General features: G+C 39.5%; 1 protein-coding gene across 12 annotated transcripts in view; it reads right to left on the reverse strand.

The window, feature by feature from the left end:
* Nucleotides 1-17,475, reverse strand: part of ABI1 (abl interactor 1) — a 78,578-nt gene that overhangs the window by 13,022 nt on the left and 48,081 nt on the right. For 8 of the 12 annotated variants that reach the window (XM_066199352.1, XM_066199334.1, XM_066199322.1 and 5 more), the window contains exons 3-6: nt 15,411-15,587; nt 6,002-6,016; nt 5,177-5,277; nt 1,834-1,974 (exon numbers count right to left, since the gene is read on the reverse strand). In XM_066199352.1, coding sequence (XP_066055449.1) covers nt 1,834-1,974; nt 5,177-5,277; nt 6,002-6,016; nt 15,411-15,587 — 434 coding nt within the window. The remainder of the gene's footprint in view (nt 1-1,833; nt 1,975-5,176; nt 5,278-6,001; nt 6,017-15,410; nt 15,588-17,475) is intronic. The other 4 variants (XM_066199342.1, XM_066199325.1, XM_066199295.1 and 1 more) reach the window with 1 other exon arrangement.

The raw sequence follows: 17,475 nt of genomic DNA on the forward strand, positions 1-17,475 counted from the left end.
AGATAGAACAGAGTTATGCACGCAGAATTTGTGTAAGAAATTACAACCACTTTTGTATATCAATCCTAGGCCTGGATAGGTCCAACAAGGCAGTAGCAGAACCCTGTTTGTACCTGACTGGCTAAAAATAGAATAAAAATGCACAGCTTTGAGAATGCTAGAGATCACCGAGGGAGCACACACACAGATCACAGACGGCTGCTGCTGCTGCTAAGCTACTGCTGCTTCTGCATGGGTCTTGGGGACTTTGTGCTAGAAGGCTTTCTGCATAATGGCATGAACTGTAATACTTCCACCTTCATGATTTAGCCATTCAATAAATTACTTTTACAACTACCCAGCTTCTTTAGTCTTCTGTGAAGACCCCCACAATCTCAACATGCAGGAGTAGTTCAGGGGCATTGTAATATTTGAAAGTAGTATTCTGGGGCTGGAAGACTTTGTGGCTAAACTCTAAATAATTATTTAGGATTAATTATGCTGTCAGCTAAAGGAACACTTCCTCTACTCAGAGTAGAAGTTTAGATTTAGTTGTTAAGTGTTCAGTTGACAATGGACATGATAAACCACCTGGGGTGGGGTGTGGGGTATGGTGTGCCTAATTTTCTGTACATCTAACAATCCCCACTACCCATGCACACACATTTTATGTATGAGAAGTTTGTTTCTAAGACGGTCTGAAAGGTAACAGCCAGCTTAAAATTTGTCTAACTAATGTTATATGATATGCAAATCAGAGGCCAGCAATGCAAAACATAGTGAACTACTGGATAACATTTCTATACATGCCTTCGGAGGCCGTAACATTTATTTTCTTAGAGGGAACTGAAAAAGAATCAAAATTCAGGTAGAATCTGTCCTCATTCTTATCTAAGAGCACTCCTTAGTTCAAGTCTTGAATTTATATGCATTAAATGGATAATGTAAAGGAAACTAAGCAGATAAGATGCTTTGAAATCAAAACTTCACTTTAGTTCATCCATGTCAATTAAGAGTACTCGGTGAAGTTCTAGTTTATTTACCACTCCTGGATAGCTATAAATCAGTCAAGAGTCAAGTGCAAATCATTCAAATATATCTCTTTAGAAAATAACGTTACAAAAAAGAAAATCAGTGATCTGAAATGGAAGCCAAGATAATTCCTTCAAAATTAGAGTTCTGTCTGCTGAAGACCTTGATCTTGTCACCATGGTTGCAGCTGAATTTCTAACTGCAGCCTACATAAAAGAAGACCTTGTGAGACAGGAGTAAGGAGCATTCACGGTAGCCAGCTAAACAGACTAACAAGATCCTCATGCAGTGACATTTAGAAGTTATTTAATTCTGACAGTATTTAATCACCAACTGTGTCTAAAATACTCTCTCAGTCCCTGCTAGTGACCTACCATGTTTAAGTGCCTATTGGGAGTTTTTAAAAAAAGAAAAATACTAAGAAAGAAGCTCTCTAAAAAAACAGCTAACCTTTTACTTCTAACTACATTGAATTCTTTCATATGTTTTTTCCCAGTTTGAAGCCTGTGATAAAAATCAAATTGGAAAAAAAAAAATTAACTCACTCAAGAGACTCAGAGGAACATTTAGCCTTGCAATTCAAGGAGAAAATAACAAGTTTTAAAAAGCTACACTCAGAATATTGAATATGAAGGCACTTCTTTGTGTTACAGAAGTCAGCAATGCTATGAAGTTCTATTGATGCAGTGGTAGAATAACTCACCTTTTTGCCTTTCAACAAAAAGCCGAGAGGCACAAAGCTTCAAGGCTTTTCTGTGACTTTAGTAAGCATTGGCTTGACAGGCAGGAAAGAATTACTCTGTGGGAAAACACCCTACCTACCTGTGTGTTCGTGGTCTCTGGTTCAAGGAAGCTGTCCTTCCTGGACTGTGCTGACTGCCCAGCCTGGCAGGGCTGGTCATGTAATCATTCGGGACTGTTGGCGGTTTGACTGGCTCCAGGGTTTTGTAAGGAGTATTTCGTCTGGTCAAGGAAAAAAAATATTTGAAGACAGAAAGATAAAGATTCGGAAGATTAAAAGGATAAATAAGTGAAGTTGTAAATCCATTTGCTTTCTAAATTTTTCATGAAATACCACTGCAGTGACCCACACTGCGGTATATTAGAATTCCAATGGGCAGGATAGACAGGTCACAGTCAACTGCCCAAAGTACTCTTACATAGACAGATCCACACAAGTTGGCCTACAGCACATAAACTGGTCAAAAAAGCCTAAACTAAACTAACCACCCAAAATACATTATCTGAGCAACCTAACATATAATAGCTACATCTGCATAACACTCTGGATTACCTGTGAGCACATGACAAATTTTCGCTGTACCAATCTCCTCTTTCCTCTCCCCGCCCCTTCCCTTCCTGTCAGAATCCTTTCCAAAACTATTCTTGGCTAAAGGTATTCATCTCATTAAGACATCAGCAAGGGTGAATCAAGATTCACAGAACAAGAGACATTTGCAATCACCAGTGCTTTTCCTAGGAGCACTGCTTCATGCAGTAATCAAGCAACCTCATCTGACATAAGCAGATCTGAAAGTGCCTCACAGATGAGCTTCATTGTCTCCATTTGGTGGCTCAAGAAAGCGAAGACCAGAGAATTCCAACCTAGGAGACTGCATCAAGTCAGAAATATAACACGGATCTTTCAAGATCTATTTACCAGACCCGTTACTGCCATAAGAACAGTGCATTTATTGTACTGAATCACAGAGCTCTTCAGGTCTCGCCAATTACTGAGAGATCCATTGAAAAACACAGAATTTGGCGAGGCACCAGACCTAAGCAAAACCAAAAATACTGAACTACTGGCATTTAATAATTTGTTCAATTACTGGTTATAACTGAGTTGCTAAGTTATACAGCTTCCTAGTATTTTAAGAAAATCACTGACTTTCATTCTACATTATGAAAAGCAACAGTACTAAACTTACTTTTCAAGGTTATTTCAGTTGGAAGCACATTAACAGTCTTCCCTGCTTATCATTTTTATCTGGTAGCCTTTAGATCTCTATTGCTTACAACCGGAATACAAAATTTCTCCTTTTCCCCACAACTTTTGGCAGATCTATAGATGGTGACACCCTGCATGTTAAAATCATCTGGAGTTCTTCATATAGACAAACTAATTTACAAACACCACAGTATCTGAAAGTAGTTACAATATTTCCACTTTTTTTTTTTTTTTAGAAGTTTTAATAATAAATTGTTATAGATGGAAGACAAAAACATTGTTTCCTGACACTGCTCAGAGCTCCCCAGCTTACTGTCCCGCAGCGCTTCAGGGTGATCCTAGGAGCCCTTGCCACCAGGGAGAGCTACAGGGAGCTCAGGGCCTTGCTTTGCCCCAGGACCCTCAAGAAATGACTTCAACTACTCCTGCCACACCCAGCTTCAGCAATTTACTTATTCTTCCATGGTATTTCCAACCTGAGTACCCAATGACCTCCACAATCTCTCCCTGGTCCTGTGAAGACCTGCTTACTTCAGCCCCATTTGCTTTTCACTCTGCATGATTTCCATGCAGGATTCCCTCCCCACCATATTCCTTTGCATAGTCCTGCCTTGGAGGGACAAGCTGCACAACAGGCAGCACCTACTTGAAGGCCGATGTTACACACTAAGCTCATTCTGGTTTTACATACTTATCTCTGTTTTCGGGATCAAAGGGAGAAGAGTAGCATCCTTGCGGTTTCTAGCGATGTTTTCTGCATAAATTAGAGTAAGTCATGCCTGTGGTATTTCATGCTTTGGAGGAACACGGCTGCTCAAGACAAGAACCGTACTTCCTGAACAAGAAGGGCAGATAGAAATCTCTCTTACAAACCCACATTATTCCTCCCCCTCAGCCAACTGCTGCCGCTTGTCAAGCTCATCTGGAAATGACATTTAGCTGATTAATCCTTATCAGGCATCAGCCAAGGCAAGCAAACAGCTCTGGCTTGTTCAGGGGGAGTATTGAGAAAGGCAGCTCACCAGTACATCAACGCTGCTGTTTCACTAGCAAATGTCCAAGAGGACATGAAAGTGCACCCAGGTTCCCAGGGCTGATAAACAACTCTCTCAGCTGGGATAAGAGACACAATTGGAATACTGATTTCATGCCCTTGAGCAATGGGAATTTTCAGAAAACATGCTGAGGAAACCTCTAGGTTAATTTCTCTGTGGAATACACAGCAAACACTACCACTAAAGCATCAAACAGGGATTAAAAATTGCTAGTCTTCAACAAAAGGAGTTGCTGCTTTTAATTTTTCTTGATCGTTGCTCCTGATCTCCACCCTGCTCCATCTCATTATTCCTCATTTTTCCAGCTTCCTGCCTCTCTGAGACAACATACCTGAAGTCAACATAACCATGCCAGCCAGCTTTACAGCGCCTCAGTCCCCCACAATATAAGGAGAAGGGTGAGTGTGACAAACAAGTAGAAGGTCATTTAGGATGCCTTTTGGAAGACATTGCACAGTTGGACAGACAAAACCATATGGCACGTGCACTGAGCTTCTCAAGTATTAATGTTTTGGTCTCTAGCAATAACTACTTGCTGGCACACCAAGATAAGCAGATTTCACTCCCCACAGGTCCACAGCAGCAAAATAGATGCAGGGAACTCTGCTCACAGTGGGACTTGGGAATAGCAAAATCCTTCCTCATTTAAGTATAAAAAAAAAAATGCAAAAGCCAGCAAGAATCAATTTTGCCACTGGGTTCACAATGCCATAAATTTTGCTTAGCTAATGCAACAACTACAGCACAAACAGCCACTTCATAGCTCTTCTAATATTAAGAAACGAATAGACAAGAACTTTACTCATAAAGTCTTTCCCCCACTGAAGAACAAACTTCAAGATTCATTTCTGTCACTAAGGATTTCTCCCCAGAAGTCCAGAATAACAATAGCCTCCCCATTTACCTATATCCATATTAAATCCTTCCTCGTGGGGAAAAAAAAAAATCATTCTGTCATCCTGAAAACAAGAGTCAATGCGGCTGAAGGGGTTCACACAGAAAAGGTCATTGTGATATTGTGGGGTTTTTTGGTTGGTTTTTTTTTTTTTTTTGCTAAAGGCAACCGGAATTGCCATTTATCCATGAATTTAAGAAACACCAACACTGGCACAATTAAAAATTTCTGTTACACAGGAGGGACCAGGCAGTCCATTCTTACCCCAGAGTTCCCCGGCCTGACATGGGAGGACTTGGTGGTTTTTGTGTAGGCGGATTTGTTCTTGACAAGGTGCCAGTTCTTGCAGGCTGGTTATTTCCATGCTGAAATAAGGGAAAACATGATTTTATTTTTATAACAGAGCAGCTCTATTACTGACAGCTTTTTTCTTTTTTAAGTGTAAGAATATGAAGTGAGAATTCCCAGACAGCTGTCAAACAGCAAGTTCTCAGCTACACGAGACAGACACCAGTAAATACAAAGAGTCTAAACACAAGCTTAATGTTATTTTCACTATTAATTAACAACATACATCAGGAAGGTTGACAATCGACAGGTTCATGCACAAATGTCTTCTATCATTTTTTTCCTTAAAGGGAAGCCACATTTGTATTCATTGCCATTCAGATGTTAATAATTTAAATCAAACTTTAACACTGACAGTACAATACAGCCAGCATGGCCCAGAATTTCTCAATCTGCCCCTGCTATTTGACTAACAGAGTCATTCAGGTTGTCTGGGAAGTCTCCTGCAAAAAATGTAAGTGAAGGGAATCAAGGCATCTACCGAATTCAGAGCAAAGCACTATTTGTGTTAGAGAAATTAATGTATCTATGTATAAATGCGGATGTCAATGTATCACAGATATATTGACAGGCTAAATGCTGCAAATGAAAAAAAAAAAGTATAGCATGTTTAATCTAAATATCCTATGGAAAGCAGAAGAGAGTGTAAGAGAGCGCTAGTTTTCAGTTTTAATGGCTCTGCAGCCTCTACTATCAGTCACATGAGGCACTGTGGGTCAAAGGAGAAATAACACTTCTTACCTTGGCTTTTAGCCACTTAACGTTGGCAAAAAAAGGGGGGAAAAAGGTACAAATTAATGGCAGATCCATCACAACTGATACGACAGGTTAAACTAAAGATAATCACATTTTAAAGAAATCATTTACGTCTACTGATTATTAGCTCATCCCAGTATACTAAGAGAGATTCTGCTGTGTCAGTTATTGAAAATTCAGTGTCTGATTAAGTGACCACAGGAAAAGCACTTGTGTCAAAATTAAGTTTAGCTAAGCTTTGCCAGATGTCTGCCAGGTTCCTCATGGGCAGTAAAGGGTTGAAAAGCCCTCTGCTGACCATTCAAGTCCAAAACCAAATCAGTGCTATTTCAACGGCAATATGCACTTAAGAATTCATTCACAAAACCACAGTTTCAGCAATATGCACAGAATCAATGGGCCTGTTGCTTTGACACTTAACCTTCATATGTTTTCAAGAAATTCTAGCTGCTGCATTGAATGGTAAATAAAGAAAAGGGATTTTTTAAACAGGATGAGCAGCAGTGCCTTTCACCTCTGGTTTATTGATTGAAATCTGATTCAGGCCAGCACAACACTGGCTGCTCAAAACTGTGTTGGCAGGGAGATGATGATTGTTATGCTGAAATTTTAGCTCATAGAATCAAGTCATTATATGACTCCACTGTATCATTTTAACAGCCTTCATGATTGCAGAGGAGGAAAAAAAATCAAAACTTGGCCTCATGAGGAAAATGTAACATTTTAAATAAACTCAAGCCAATTTCTTTCATTTTTGGGAGGAGCAAGGGGCTCATGGGAGAGTGGGACAGGGGGACAGGCACTCATATTTTTGAAAGAGTTAATTTCACCAATTAAAAAAAAGCAAATACAAAACACCCAAACCAAAATTATTCCAATGCTTTTTTTGAGGTGGTTTGGAATTAAACTGTTATGTCCAGAACAAGCCTTCTACGGCAGAGCATTTCAAACTGTGGTTTGCATCTTCTTCTCCTCCTCCAAGAAACACAGACTAGTTTAAAGGCATCCATGAACTCAGTAAAAAAAAAGTAATTAAAGCATGCCATACAGCAAACATGCATTTGAGGCTTCTGACAGGGTCTGCAAAACCAATGAAAAACAGCCGGGGTTTACCAATCAAACAAGCTTGATGGCCACGGCCCTTAAGTTATTCATACTACAATAACAGGAACATAAATCCTGTTCCAAAATTCAGATTAAAAAGTTTAGCTCTGGTAAGTAAATTTGAAGGTCAACCCAATTTACTCCCAGCCTGGGCAGAAGTTCATCAGCAGAGTTCAAAAGCATTTAAGCCATCTCTGTCCCCACATATTTATTTCAGGGATAAACACGCAGGTTCAGTTCCCAAGATGCCACAGTACTCTCCCAAGACGTTTATTTTTAAAACAAGCCTTTAGTAATGAAATTTGCTTTCTCTTCTCACAGGAATATGTGACCCTTCCCCTTATATCACCAGTTGCCAACAGCAATGGCATAATACAAGGAATTTGTTAAAGGAGACCAAGAAATTAAACTCTTGGTTCTGTCCTTCCCCAGCAGACATAGCTAGAAGCGTTTTTGAAGGCTTAAATGGAAGGGTGGCATGGTTTCTTATCCAGCCTCTACTATTAAATTTGCCTGCTTCAAAAATGTAAAACCAAAAAGCTTCCTTTCTTTCCTTCCCTTATACAGTGTCACTCAGTATTTATGGTGTGTACTTCCACCCCACTCCTAATCCCTGTTTCATTCTGCCTCTACTGCAAGTGACAATCTGAATATCAACACGTAGCAATGATTCAGTTAATCTTCATCTTATTTCAAACCTTTCTACTGCTAAGCACACTATCAGTGTACAGTAAACATTTATCTGAAGTCCAACACCTCTTGACCTTTATTCCTGTCTCTAGGACTACATGAGGTGAGCTTCGTATCTTTTGCAAACAGTTAAATGATATACAGATAGATACACACTTGATTGTTCAAAAGAATTAGAAACTGTTGCCATACTGCTTTCTATATGTAAAAAGGTCTGTAGATGTCTTCTCTGTTGTTGTCAATATAAACAAGACTCATAGAGGCAGGAAAACAGAAGGCCAGAACACAAAAGGAACTGGAATTCACATGGGAAAGCAGCTCCTGATCCAAAGGACCTAAGTAAGGGGGGAAAGCAAATGAACCATATGGCTATTTAATCATGGTTAACAAGCTAATTAATTAGGAGGAGGCTATTTTTTTAAAATTTATTGGCTGAGCTTATGAGGTCAACATTGCTGCATTTCCTGGTCTAAAAACCAAATGTGATGCTTTCTAAGCAATTTAAAAAACCTGCTTGGAATTGAGAACAGTTTATGCAGCAGGGTCTAGACTCTGTGATTTGAAGAAGAAGGTGAAAAAAGGCAGCAGAAAACTAAAAGGAGTGGTAGGTATGTGAGGTATGTGCTTAATGTATGTGCAAGCATCTCTCAACAAATGCCTCCAGACCATCCAGCCTGTTGGCAGAACATGGCCATCACCAAGAACCAGGAAGGAGGGAAATGCAGGGCATGAGGAGGAGTAGTGGTAGCATGCATACAGTTCACAGCTTGAAGAGGGAAGAAACTGTTCTGAGAGGGTATAAAATAAGAGACAGGAGGTACAAAAGGAAAAAAAGCCTAGTGAAATGAAGAGCATCACTGAGAACTCCTGAAGAAGCTGTGAGGAGCATGATTCCCTTCTCCTCCTGCTACTTGTATTATTGCACACACAGGAGACTTTTCAACCCATTAGCAGCATCCTGGATGACACACATCAGAACAAAAACAGTCTGTAGGCTCGCTGGGGATGCTTGTGATGCTGAGGGCGAGAACTAGACAAACCAGGATGTTCCCAGAAAGGAAATAGGGTAGGCAGCACTATTCACTGGGGTTTCTTGCAATGATATAGCAGACCATAAAAAAGCAAGCAGAACAATCTTGCCTTTTCTGGGAAAGCCCAACAAGAATGTGGCTGTCCTGGATAAAGCTTTAAGGGCTGTCACAAAACTAAGAGAAAGAAACCACAACCTCAGGCTCGAGAAATAAGAGTCAGTGCTGCTGCATTTCCAAAATGTCACAGCTAGGGAAGTGACAAATCCACAGGGTTCGGACAGCGTGGGAGAGCAGGCTGGCCTAGGACTTAGAGACAGCAGTGGGCTGGAAAGGAGCAAAGAAATTCAGGACATGGGCAGAACAGGTGTTTGCAACAGCCATGCAAGGCATTTATCAAAGCCAAAATTGAGGCTGCTCCTGTAACTCATGCCAGGAATTCAGAGCACCTGGACTTTGGAACTTCAGCTGTGGGTTTGGAAGGACAAGCAATGACTGCTAGTACCAAGAGACTTATTTGCTTAAGGCAAGTGTTTTGGCAATTCCAGCATACTCAGTTCTGGTAGTCTGAAGAGTACAAAAACACCTGCTGCCAAAGACAGCACTGCAGGTTGCTGTAACTGAGGTCAAAGGGACAAGACCAAGAATGGCATGAAAAGGAAGGGTGTGAGGAATTCAGAAGTACCCACTGGTAGTCAAAAGATATCAGGCATCGAGGGACTCCACTGGCTGGCCTCAGGAGGAAGCCATCTAACTGTTTTTTATAGTTTTCATGCCAAGTAACAAGTCATGGGGGAACATTAGTCATGATTCAGGGAACTATAATGCTATCATTTGAGCTACAAACTGTGCTTAGAAAACTAAGGGTAGGGACGGTTGCAAATAACTCATTTATATGAGCAAATTTATCTGTAAGCACACAAAAGACCATCTGCACACAGAAGCGAAATCCTTATGCTGATGTTGAGCAAATTTCTCCTGCACATTTCAGCCATGAACTCTCCAATTTTGGAGTGCAGAAACTTCTCTATGCAGGTAGTACTTCCCCTGCTGTATTCACTCATTATTTCTCTGACTCCTGAATTTAAAGAGTCACTTTCACTCTATATCCTTCTACACCTAGGATGACTGAAAGAGGTCATTAAAGACCACCCAATATAAATGCTCTTCAATGGAAACAAGGGTTTAAAAAGTGTGCCAGTCTGATCTCTATTAACAGGAAGTATCTGGCAAACTTGGAACTTTTATATATAGGGCCTGTAAAAGCAATAGTCAGCCTAAGATCTGTTATCTTTGACCAATAATCACAGCTGTCAGCCACAATAGAAAAAGACCCCACATGGTCACTTTCCACTCTTTAGTCAACTTCCCTTTTACTTAAAAAGGTACTTCCTTTATTAGTCATGGGAGAATGCCCCCACAGAAAGGTAGCTGGCCATAAGACCTTTTGCAATGCTATTATGTGTGTGCAGCTAGGCAATTTTGCACAAGATTGCCCTCTGTCTCATGGGTGGGGCAGTTCTGAAATACCACATAGTGACACAGCCAGAGCAAGAAAAACAGAAGCTGGAAAGGTGCTTGTACGTGAAGGTAGGGACTGAGGAAATTATACAGTAAAGCACCAAGCCTGGAACATGGTTTCCTTACTGAAATCAAGACATGTAATTTGGTAGAATACGTAATCAAAGATGTTGTTCAGCAAGTACACTGTATGAGGGTGTCAGACACTCAGGGCAAAACACTTCTGCCACACTAGTTTTGTGCAATTTTAAAGAAATTATTCCTGTGTCTCAATTTTCTTATCAGAATGAGTCAGAAGTTTTTATTTGTTCGTCATTTCCTTATAGTCTATAATAAAGCAGACTTTATTTTGAGGAAACGTAGGTCTCGAGTATTTCCTTAAAAAATTGAACATATGTAGGTACGTTTCTCTTCAGGGAAATTAAACCTCTCCTACTAGTATTTGCAACCTAGTCATTAGCTTTCTGTGTTTCCTTTGCAAGCTGAAAGGCTTGAAATCTACATTGTACCAGATGACACTAGGCACACTTCTGACTTTCCAGTAGCAAGTGCCCTATGGAAAGCACACAGTGTTAACACTTACAACAGAGTCATTAGAGTTGGCAACAGGAAGTTCCTTTTTCCCCCAGAGAAACATTCTTTACCCTACAGCAATATTTACTGTTTGGCCGTGACCCCAGAGGGATGATGTGACATTAATGAAATTGGCAACATGACATCCTTTGAAGCGTGAATGTCTGACAGAGGCTGGTAAGGGGACAAAGGCAGCAGCAGCTCCAGTTCAGGATCCCTATCTCACTTGGGTTTTATTAGGCTGAATTATTTAAAATTTAATATTCCAGCAGCTACACACAAATAGTCTTATCCTAAAGGGTAAGTAAGCTCGATTACATAGCCTTTCACCTTCACATCAGCATCTCATCTGCATTTTCATTTTGAACTGACACAGATATAAGCAAAAGGACCGCAGACAAGTAGGACATGCTGAGAAGCACAAGGGTAAGAGCAAGACTCCCTTCTCTAAGCTTAGTGTTTGTCAAGTTCTGGCCCAATCCCCCTACTTTAAGGGAGTCCTTCCAACTTCCATTTGTTTGAGAAAGATTTCTGAATGCTTAACTCCTGTTTAACTTTCTGGACTCAAAAGCTTCTTACAGCATTCATGTGCTAAAATGCAAATTTCTTTATAGTGACAAAACTACAATATTTTTCCTTAAAATAAAACTGAAAAGTGATCAATTTTCATATACAATTCAAGTTTTGGTTTTGAAGAACTTTTACTTCCATAAAACAAACTTGATCCAGTTACAGCTATTATGCATTTTAATTAGACATGTATTCAACATTTTATCTGCCTTTAACCATAAGGCATCATCACTTCAATTTCCTACTTAGCTGCCATTTTACAAATTGCTGCAATTCCACCTGCCTTCTATTCAAAAAGAAGATTATTATAAATTCAAAGGCCAATTTGAATTTGGCTTTTAAGGGCAAATTTAAGGTTTAGAAGGCGGCTTCCAAGCTTCCTCCTTCTCCCTGCTCTTAAACTAAGGATTTTCTGTATGAGTAATTGTGTCTGACCTATTTATTTGCTGGCACAGTATTTTTTTTCTTTCCTTTCACAAAAAAAAAAAAAAAAAAAAAAAAAAAAAAAAAAAAAAAAAAAAAAAAAGAGGAGGAAGGAAATGTAAAGTAGCCTCTGCCCAATAATTTTAAACCAAGCTCTACACAGGAAGGTAGATAATGACACTTGCCCTTGTTTACAAAGAATTACTTTAGCTACATTCCCCTATGCCCAGAGGGCGACAGCTGAGCAACCACTTAACAGACCAGCAAAAATGGGTCCCTATGTGTTTCTTGGAGCCACCAACACATATCTGTATTGCAAAGGAAAGCCTTCTTGCTAGCAAACCAACTCAAAAAGCCCTCCTGATTTGGACTGATGCTATCCTCAGCTTCATAGGGACATATATTTTTTTTAAAAAAGCAACTTTTCAAGACATTGTCTGTGTCCCTGCAAAGGCAAGGGGCAGGGAGTGGGGCAGCAGCTGGGGCACTTTGGGGCTGCCATGGAGGTTTCAGGCTGAAGGAGAAAGCACCTCTGTGATCCTAGGATGCTACACAAAAGCTTTTCAACCAATATCTGGAGGAGGATGATGGAGGCGGAAACAGCACTGCCTTCCAAGGAAGTGTCTCCCATCAGTGAGGAAACCTGCTATGGAGAGCAGCTGCTTACCCATCACTGCCACCTCCACCTTCACCTGCCCCCACAGAAATTGCTGCATGCGTGAGACAGAGGGAGGCATGCAGAGCCCTTCTCCATGCCTCAAGCACATGCACCTGCTTTTGCATCCTTTCTACACAGCCATGACAAGCAGAGACAAACAAAGAAAATGAACTGTGAGCATACACAGGAGGTGGTTTTGCATATGCTCAGATGGAAGATGTATGGTGAAGGCAGCATTTACCCTGAGGATTACACACCTCCCTAATTTTGTTATTTAACTCTGTGAGACATTATTTTTATCTACACTTCCCATATGAAACAGTTCAGGATCACCCCACAAAATATACTGTGTATTTAAGCAACATTTTTCTTTGGATCAGTATTCAAGTACATAAAAGCAGAAACAGGGTGTCATCCAGTCTGCATCCTTGATTTCTCCTCCTTGTATTTTTCCTTTATGTTTCTTTATCAAATCTTACACCAGAAGAGAGTCCCACCGATAGCAATGAATTGTCATCTACAGATTTCAAAGTGTTGTATAATTTTTATTTAATACTTAAATACCAGTATAGGTGTTGTGCTGTATTTTACTGACCTGCAGGTTAGTCAAACTGACAACTAATTTAAGCAGACCTCAAACTTCTTTTTCTCTAGAAAAACATGGTTTTTAAGGCCTTATTGGACAGGTTGCTGTCCAACTTGGGGTGAAATCTTTGCTCAAGAAAATAAGATGTAACAGAGACTGAAGCATCTTTTAAGACCACTCTGGACAAGACAAGGTTTGTAATTCAGTTTATTGTATGCTCTCCCCCACTGTAGATTCAAGAGCCAACTCAGATTCTCAGCATCATCGTTCATTTGTGCTGACTTCCAACAGGACTTGATCCAGCTTCTTAAGTTGTTTTGGTTTGATTTTCTTGTAACACCACTACCTACATCTAGGTGACTAAGTAAGCTACTTCCTACAAGCCTTGACCTGTGTCACACTCTTAGAACCCAAGTAATAAGACGGCTAAAACATTTAATTGTGTCATTCACAAACTCAGCACACTCTTTTCAACAGTGTGTCTAACGCACGGCAGCCACCTTCAACTATATACCTGAGGTCTGGCTGGCAGTTTATTTCATTTGTGTAACAAGTCTACACAGAAAATACCAAGTGTTTCATGCCTTTCACAGCTGTAAAACAGATTTAGGCAAGTCACTCAAAGAAACAGTATCAAGATGTAATTTGCAGCTGTCTTGTAATTACGTTGGCAATTTGGTTTGTACTAGTGGCTTTTTTAACTCTGAAAAGACCAAGCTTTTAGCACAGAATAAACCACTAATGTTCAAAAAAAACCCTTACCAAAACCATTCTGTAAGATCTGCCTAGAAATGGGTAAACAGCACTCACTAAAAGAAGAGGGTCACATGAATAAAAATACCAGTACTCCCAAAGGCAAATACTGACATTAGAAAATGCAACAACTACCCCTTAATAACTTCAGCCTTCATGGATCAAGCAATCTGTTTTGAGTCTGCACAATGCAGGTAGTTTGGCAAAGCATCAATTTCAGAGGCTAACAGTAATTATTTGACTTTTAAAGTCGTCTACAGCATTTGATCCCTGGAGTACTTAAATGCAGAAACCAATATCCTGACATTGAATTTCTGTACTCTCTATTTATAGAAAATTCTCCTCAAATGCAGGCTATACTGAAAAATCATCAGTTTCTCTGACTCCAGTGTTTTTGTTTTATAGAATTTAAATTCAGAACACATCTGTCAGGCCTCTACACATGACTGGCTTAATTTATTACTGTAAAACAATCCTAAGAATTACAGGTTTAATACAAGTTCACCTATAAACAAAACAAAAAAAAATCAGGTAGTCTAACGTGACTACATCAATTCACAGTCTACGGCTGTCATGGTATAGAACTGCTTTCTAACTTGTGCTGGAATTGGACTCCTGTGGACATTTGGAGGCCTACTACAAAGCAGGAGGTACCCTGGTACTCTGTTGTGCCAAGTAATTCCGAAAGATCTGTTCCTCAAGCCCAGCGATTCAAAGGGCACATGATGGGCTGATACAGCTGCACAACTGACTAACCAGAGCACATCAAGCTTTAGAGGATACAAATGTTTTGAATAAATGCCACCCAAGAGAAGATTGTGACAAACTGAATATACCTTGAACACCTGATCTAGAGGGATACAAAGGTATTTTTAATAAAAATATGACTAGGGAATAAATGGTGTTAAACTAATTCACTCCAACTACAACCATTTCAAGAAAGGTAGACATTATCTTATTAAGGTTTTTATTAAGAGAAAATGAAAGCAAGGCTGTCCAATGGGAATAAGGTAACAAATGCCACTGAGATTTAAATGCAAACTAGCTGACCACCTTTCTTCTGTTCACCCACCAAAAAACCACACCCCCACCAGCCAACTTCCCCGTAAGAGATGACTTCCTTTATTTCTTTAGTTATCGAGAAAAACTGAGTGGCACTGACAACTTAATGTAGAAGAGGAAGTAGTGATAATTTTAAAAGTCAGTCATGGCTTTTTTGACAAGTCATTAGCCTAAGATCATGAGCCATTATTTCCTGACACTGTGACTATCACTGACAGTCACAAGGTTATGGAAAACATTGCTCAAAAAACCCTCTCTGTAAAACGATCCGTTTTGTTATTGAAATGCTTGTATGTGCGAGCACACGACACCCATAATCCTTCCTACCATAAAGGAACTAAACATTTTAGTATCAGTAACATTTTGCCCCGACCCTGTCTCCTGGTCTGTGCTACTTGGAGTCCTCAAGTGTCCAGGAGTTCTTACCTTTACGCCATGGCCAACATCATCCAGCACCGTGTAGTCTATAGGTTTTCGAATATACCTTACAGGACGTTCCATGTTCGCTGGTGCTATAATTTTGTGAGTTCTTGATGTGTTCTTATTGGTCGTCAAAATGCCTATCTCTCTGCGAGCGACCTTTTCTTTATGGATGTCCACAGTCTAGATTAAAAACAAGAAAGTATGGGTTTCTTTAGGCATTTGCTGTTTTCTTTACAGAGCTAGCTGCATGTTTAGGTTTCACTGTTAGACAAAGAATCTGAACTGAGTTAATGCTGCTGGAGGGATGCCAGATTATTGATGAAATGAGTTTAATCTACACGAACGTCGTTAGAAAATTACACCTTAATGAAATAACCAATATATAAAATTACAATTATATGTTACTGTGTCGGCACTCGAAAGACACTATACAGATACAGTCCTCAAAGATTAACCCTCAGCGTTTTGATGACTGACACTGGTAATAAATTACTCCAACTCCACAGCTGGGAAACCAGGACAGACAAGCTAAGCAATTTGCTCAGAGCCCCAGAGGGGGACTAAGCTTGGGAAGTCTGTGTGGTAATTTCTTTCAGCAAAGCCATCAGTGCATATCAGAGTGAGAGTCTGCACAGGGAGGGACTAATTTCAGCACTGAGGCTAGTTTCAGTCATACTGTTCATAGCAGTTTTACTGAAAGAATAAAACAAAGCTTTAAAAGATGCAAGTAAAGGATTATAAAATATGTTGCATTTTATTCAGGAAAAGGAAAAAAAAATGGAGACAAAGATCAGTCCAGCAGTCTGTGAAAAATCAAACTAAGCTTCACATAACAGACACATTCTTCTATATGGAATATAATAATGGCTTAAACCCAGCAGAAGAGTAAGTGCAAATCCAGCATCAGATGCCATAGAAAGTCCCATTTCTTGGAAGCCTATTTCAATATTCAGGGATTGAATGTACTGGTTTAAGTATCTACTAGAACCTCAGGATCCCATTGAAGGAGATGGTATCTGACAAAAAAAAAATGCCCCTTTAAGCAAAACCCATCAAGCCACCACTTTATCCACTGAGGAAAATAAATCTTAGTCTATAATCATCAATTCATCCTAGAAAGGCTATCATACAAAAAAATAGGATTACAAGGATTTTTCTTTCTTTCTGAACCTTCGCTAAATCCTACATCATTTAGGTGCATCTCTAGAAATGGTCTGATCTAAAGTTAATGTTGTGATGTGCAAGGTTTTGTTTAGTGAAGCAAAGTCAAAGACAAAGCAAAAAATTAGCTGATATTTCTACTTCTATATGAAGCAAGATGAAAAAAGCAAGATTAGTATTCAGGAAATGAACGTTTCTAGGAAAGCACTCAGCATTCACTGTGAAATGTCTTCAGCCAAACTGGTTTTTTCATTAACTGGTGCACATGCTCCAATAATCTTAAATTCTCCGGACTACAAAAAGACAAACCCTTCCTTAATAGTTTTGATAGACAGCATTGTGGATTACAAGCAAGCATACAGGTAGAGAAGCACCAAAAAGCAGTGATACCAAGCAAGCTTGTTTTTACAGCTTAAAGCTAAATAATAGGTAACGTGTAATACTGCAAAAGGTTCTTTTACTTTGGAAGCACACAGAATCTTTATAGAAATAAGAATTTTAATTTTCCAGAGCAATGCAAAAACATTAACTATGTGTGTCTGCATCAGCATATTTGGAAAAAAATAATTAAATATCCCAGTAAAACTTAGGAACAAGCTTTACTGCTCTAAATGTGCACGCTCTGAAAAATCCCTAAGTCAGGAATTAAAAAATGCCTTTCCAAATGAGACAATCCTATACATCAAGTACTTATCTACATGAGGTCAGGTATCACCCACTGCACCCACATTTTCTCTGGCAGTTGATTCCACAGATGACAGAATGAAGACTGAAGAATGAGATTAATTTTTTCAAATGTTTAATTTTTTCAAATGCAGCTGTTATTTGTTCTTTTCCTTTTAGAGACTGAAATATACACATTTGTTCTGCCTTTTCATTGTTTTCTTCATGTTGCTGAAAGAATTGT

The sequence above is a fragment of the Chamaea fasciata genome, unplaced genomic scaffold (assembly GCF_029207755.1).
Source record: "Chamaea fasciata isolate MVZ Bird 193981 ecotype frontalis unplaced genomic scaffold, bChaFas1.0.hap1 SCAF_1, whole genome shotgun sequence".
Taxonomy (NCBI): domain Eukaryota; kingdom Metazoa; phylum Chordata; class Aves; order Passeriformes; family Sylviidae; genus Chamaea; species Chamaea fasciata.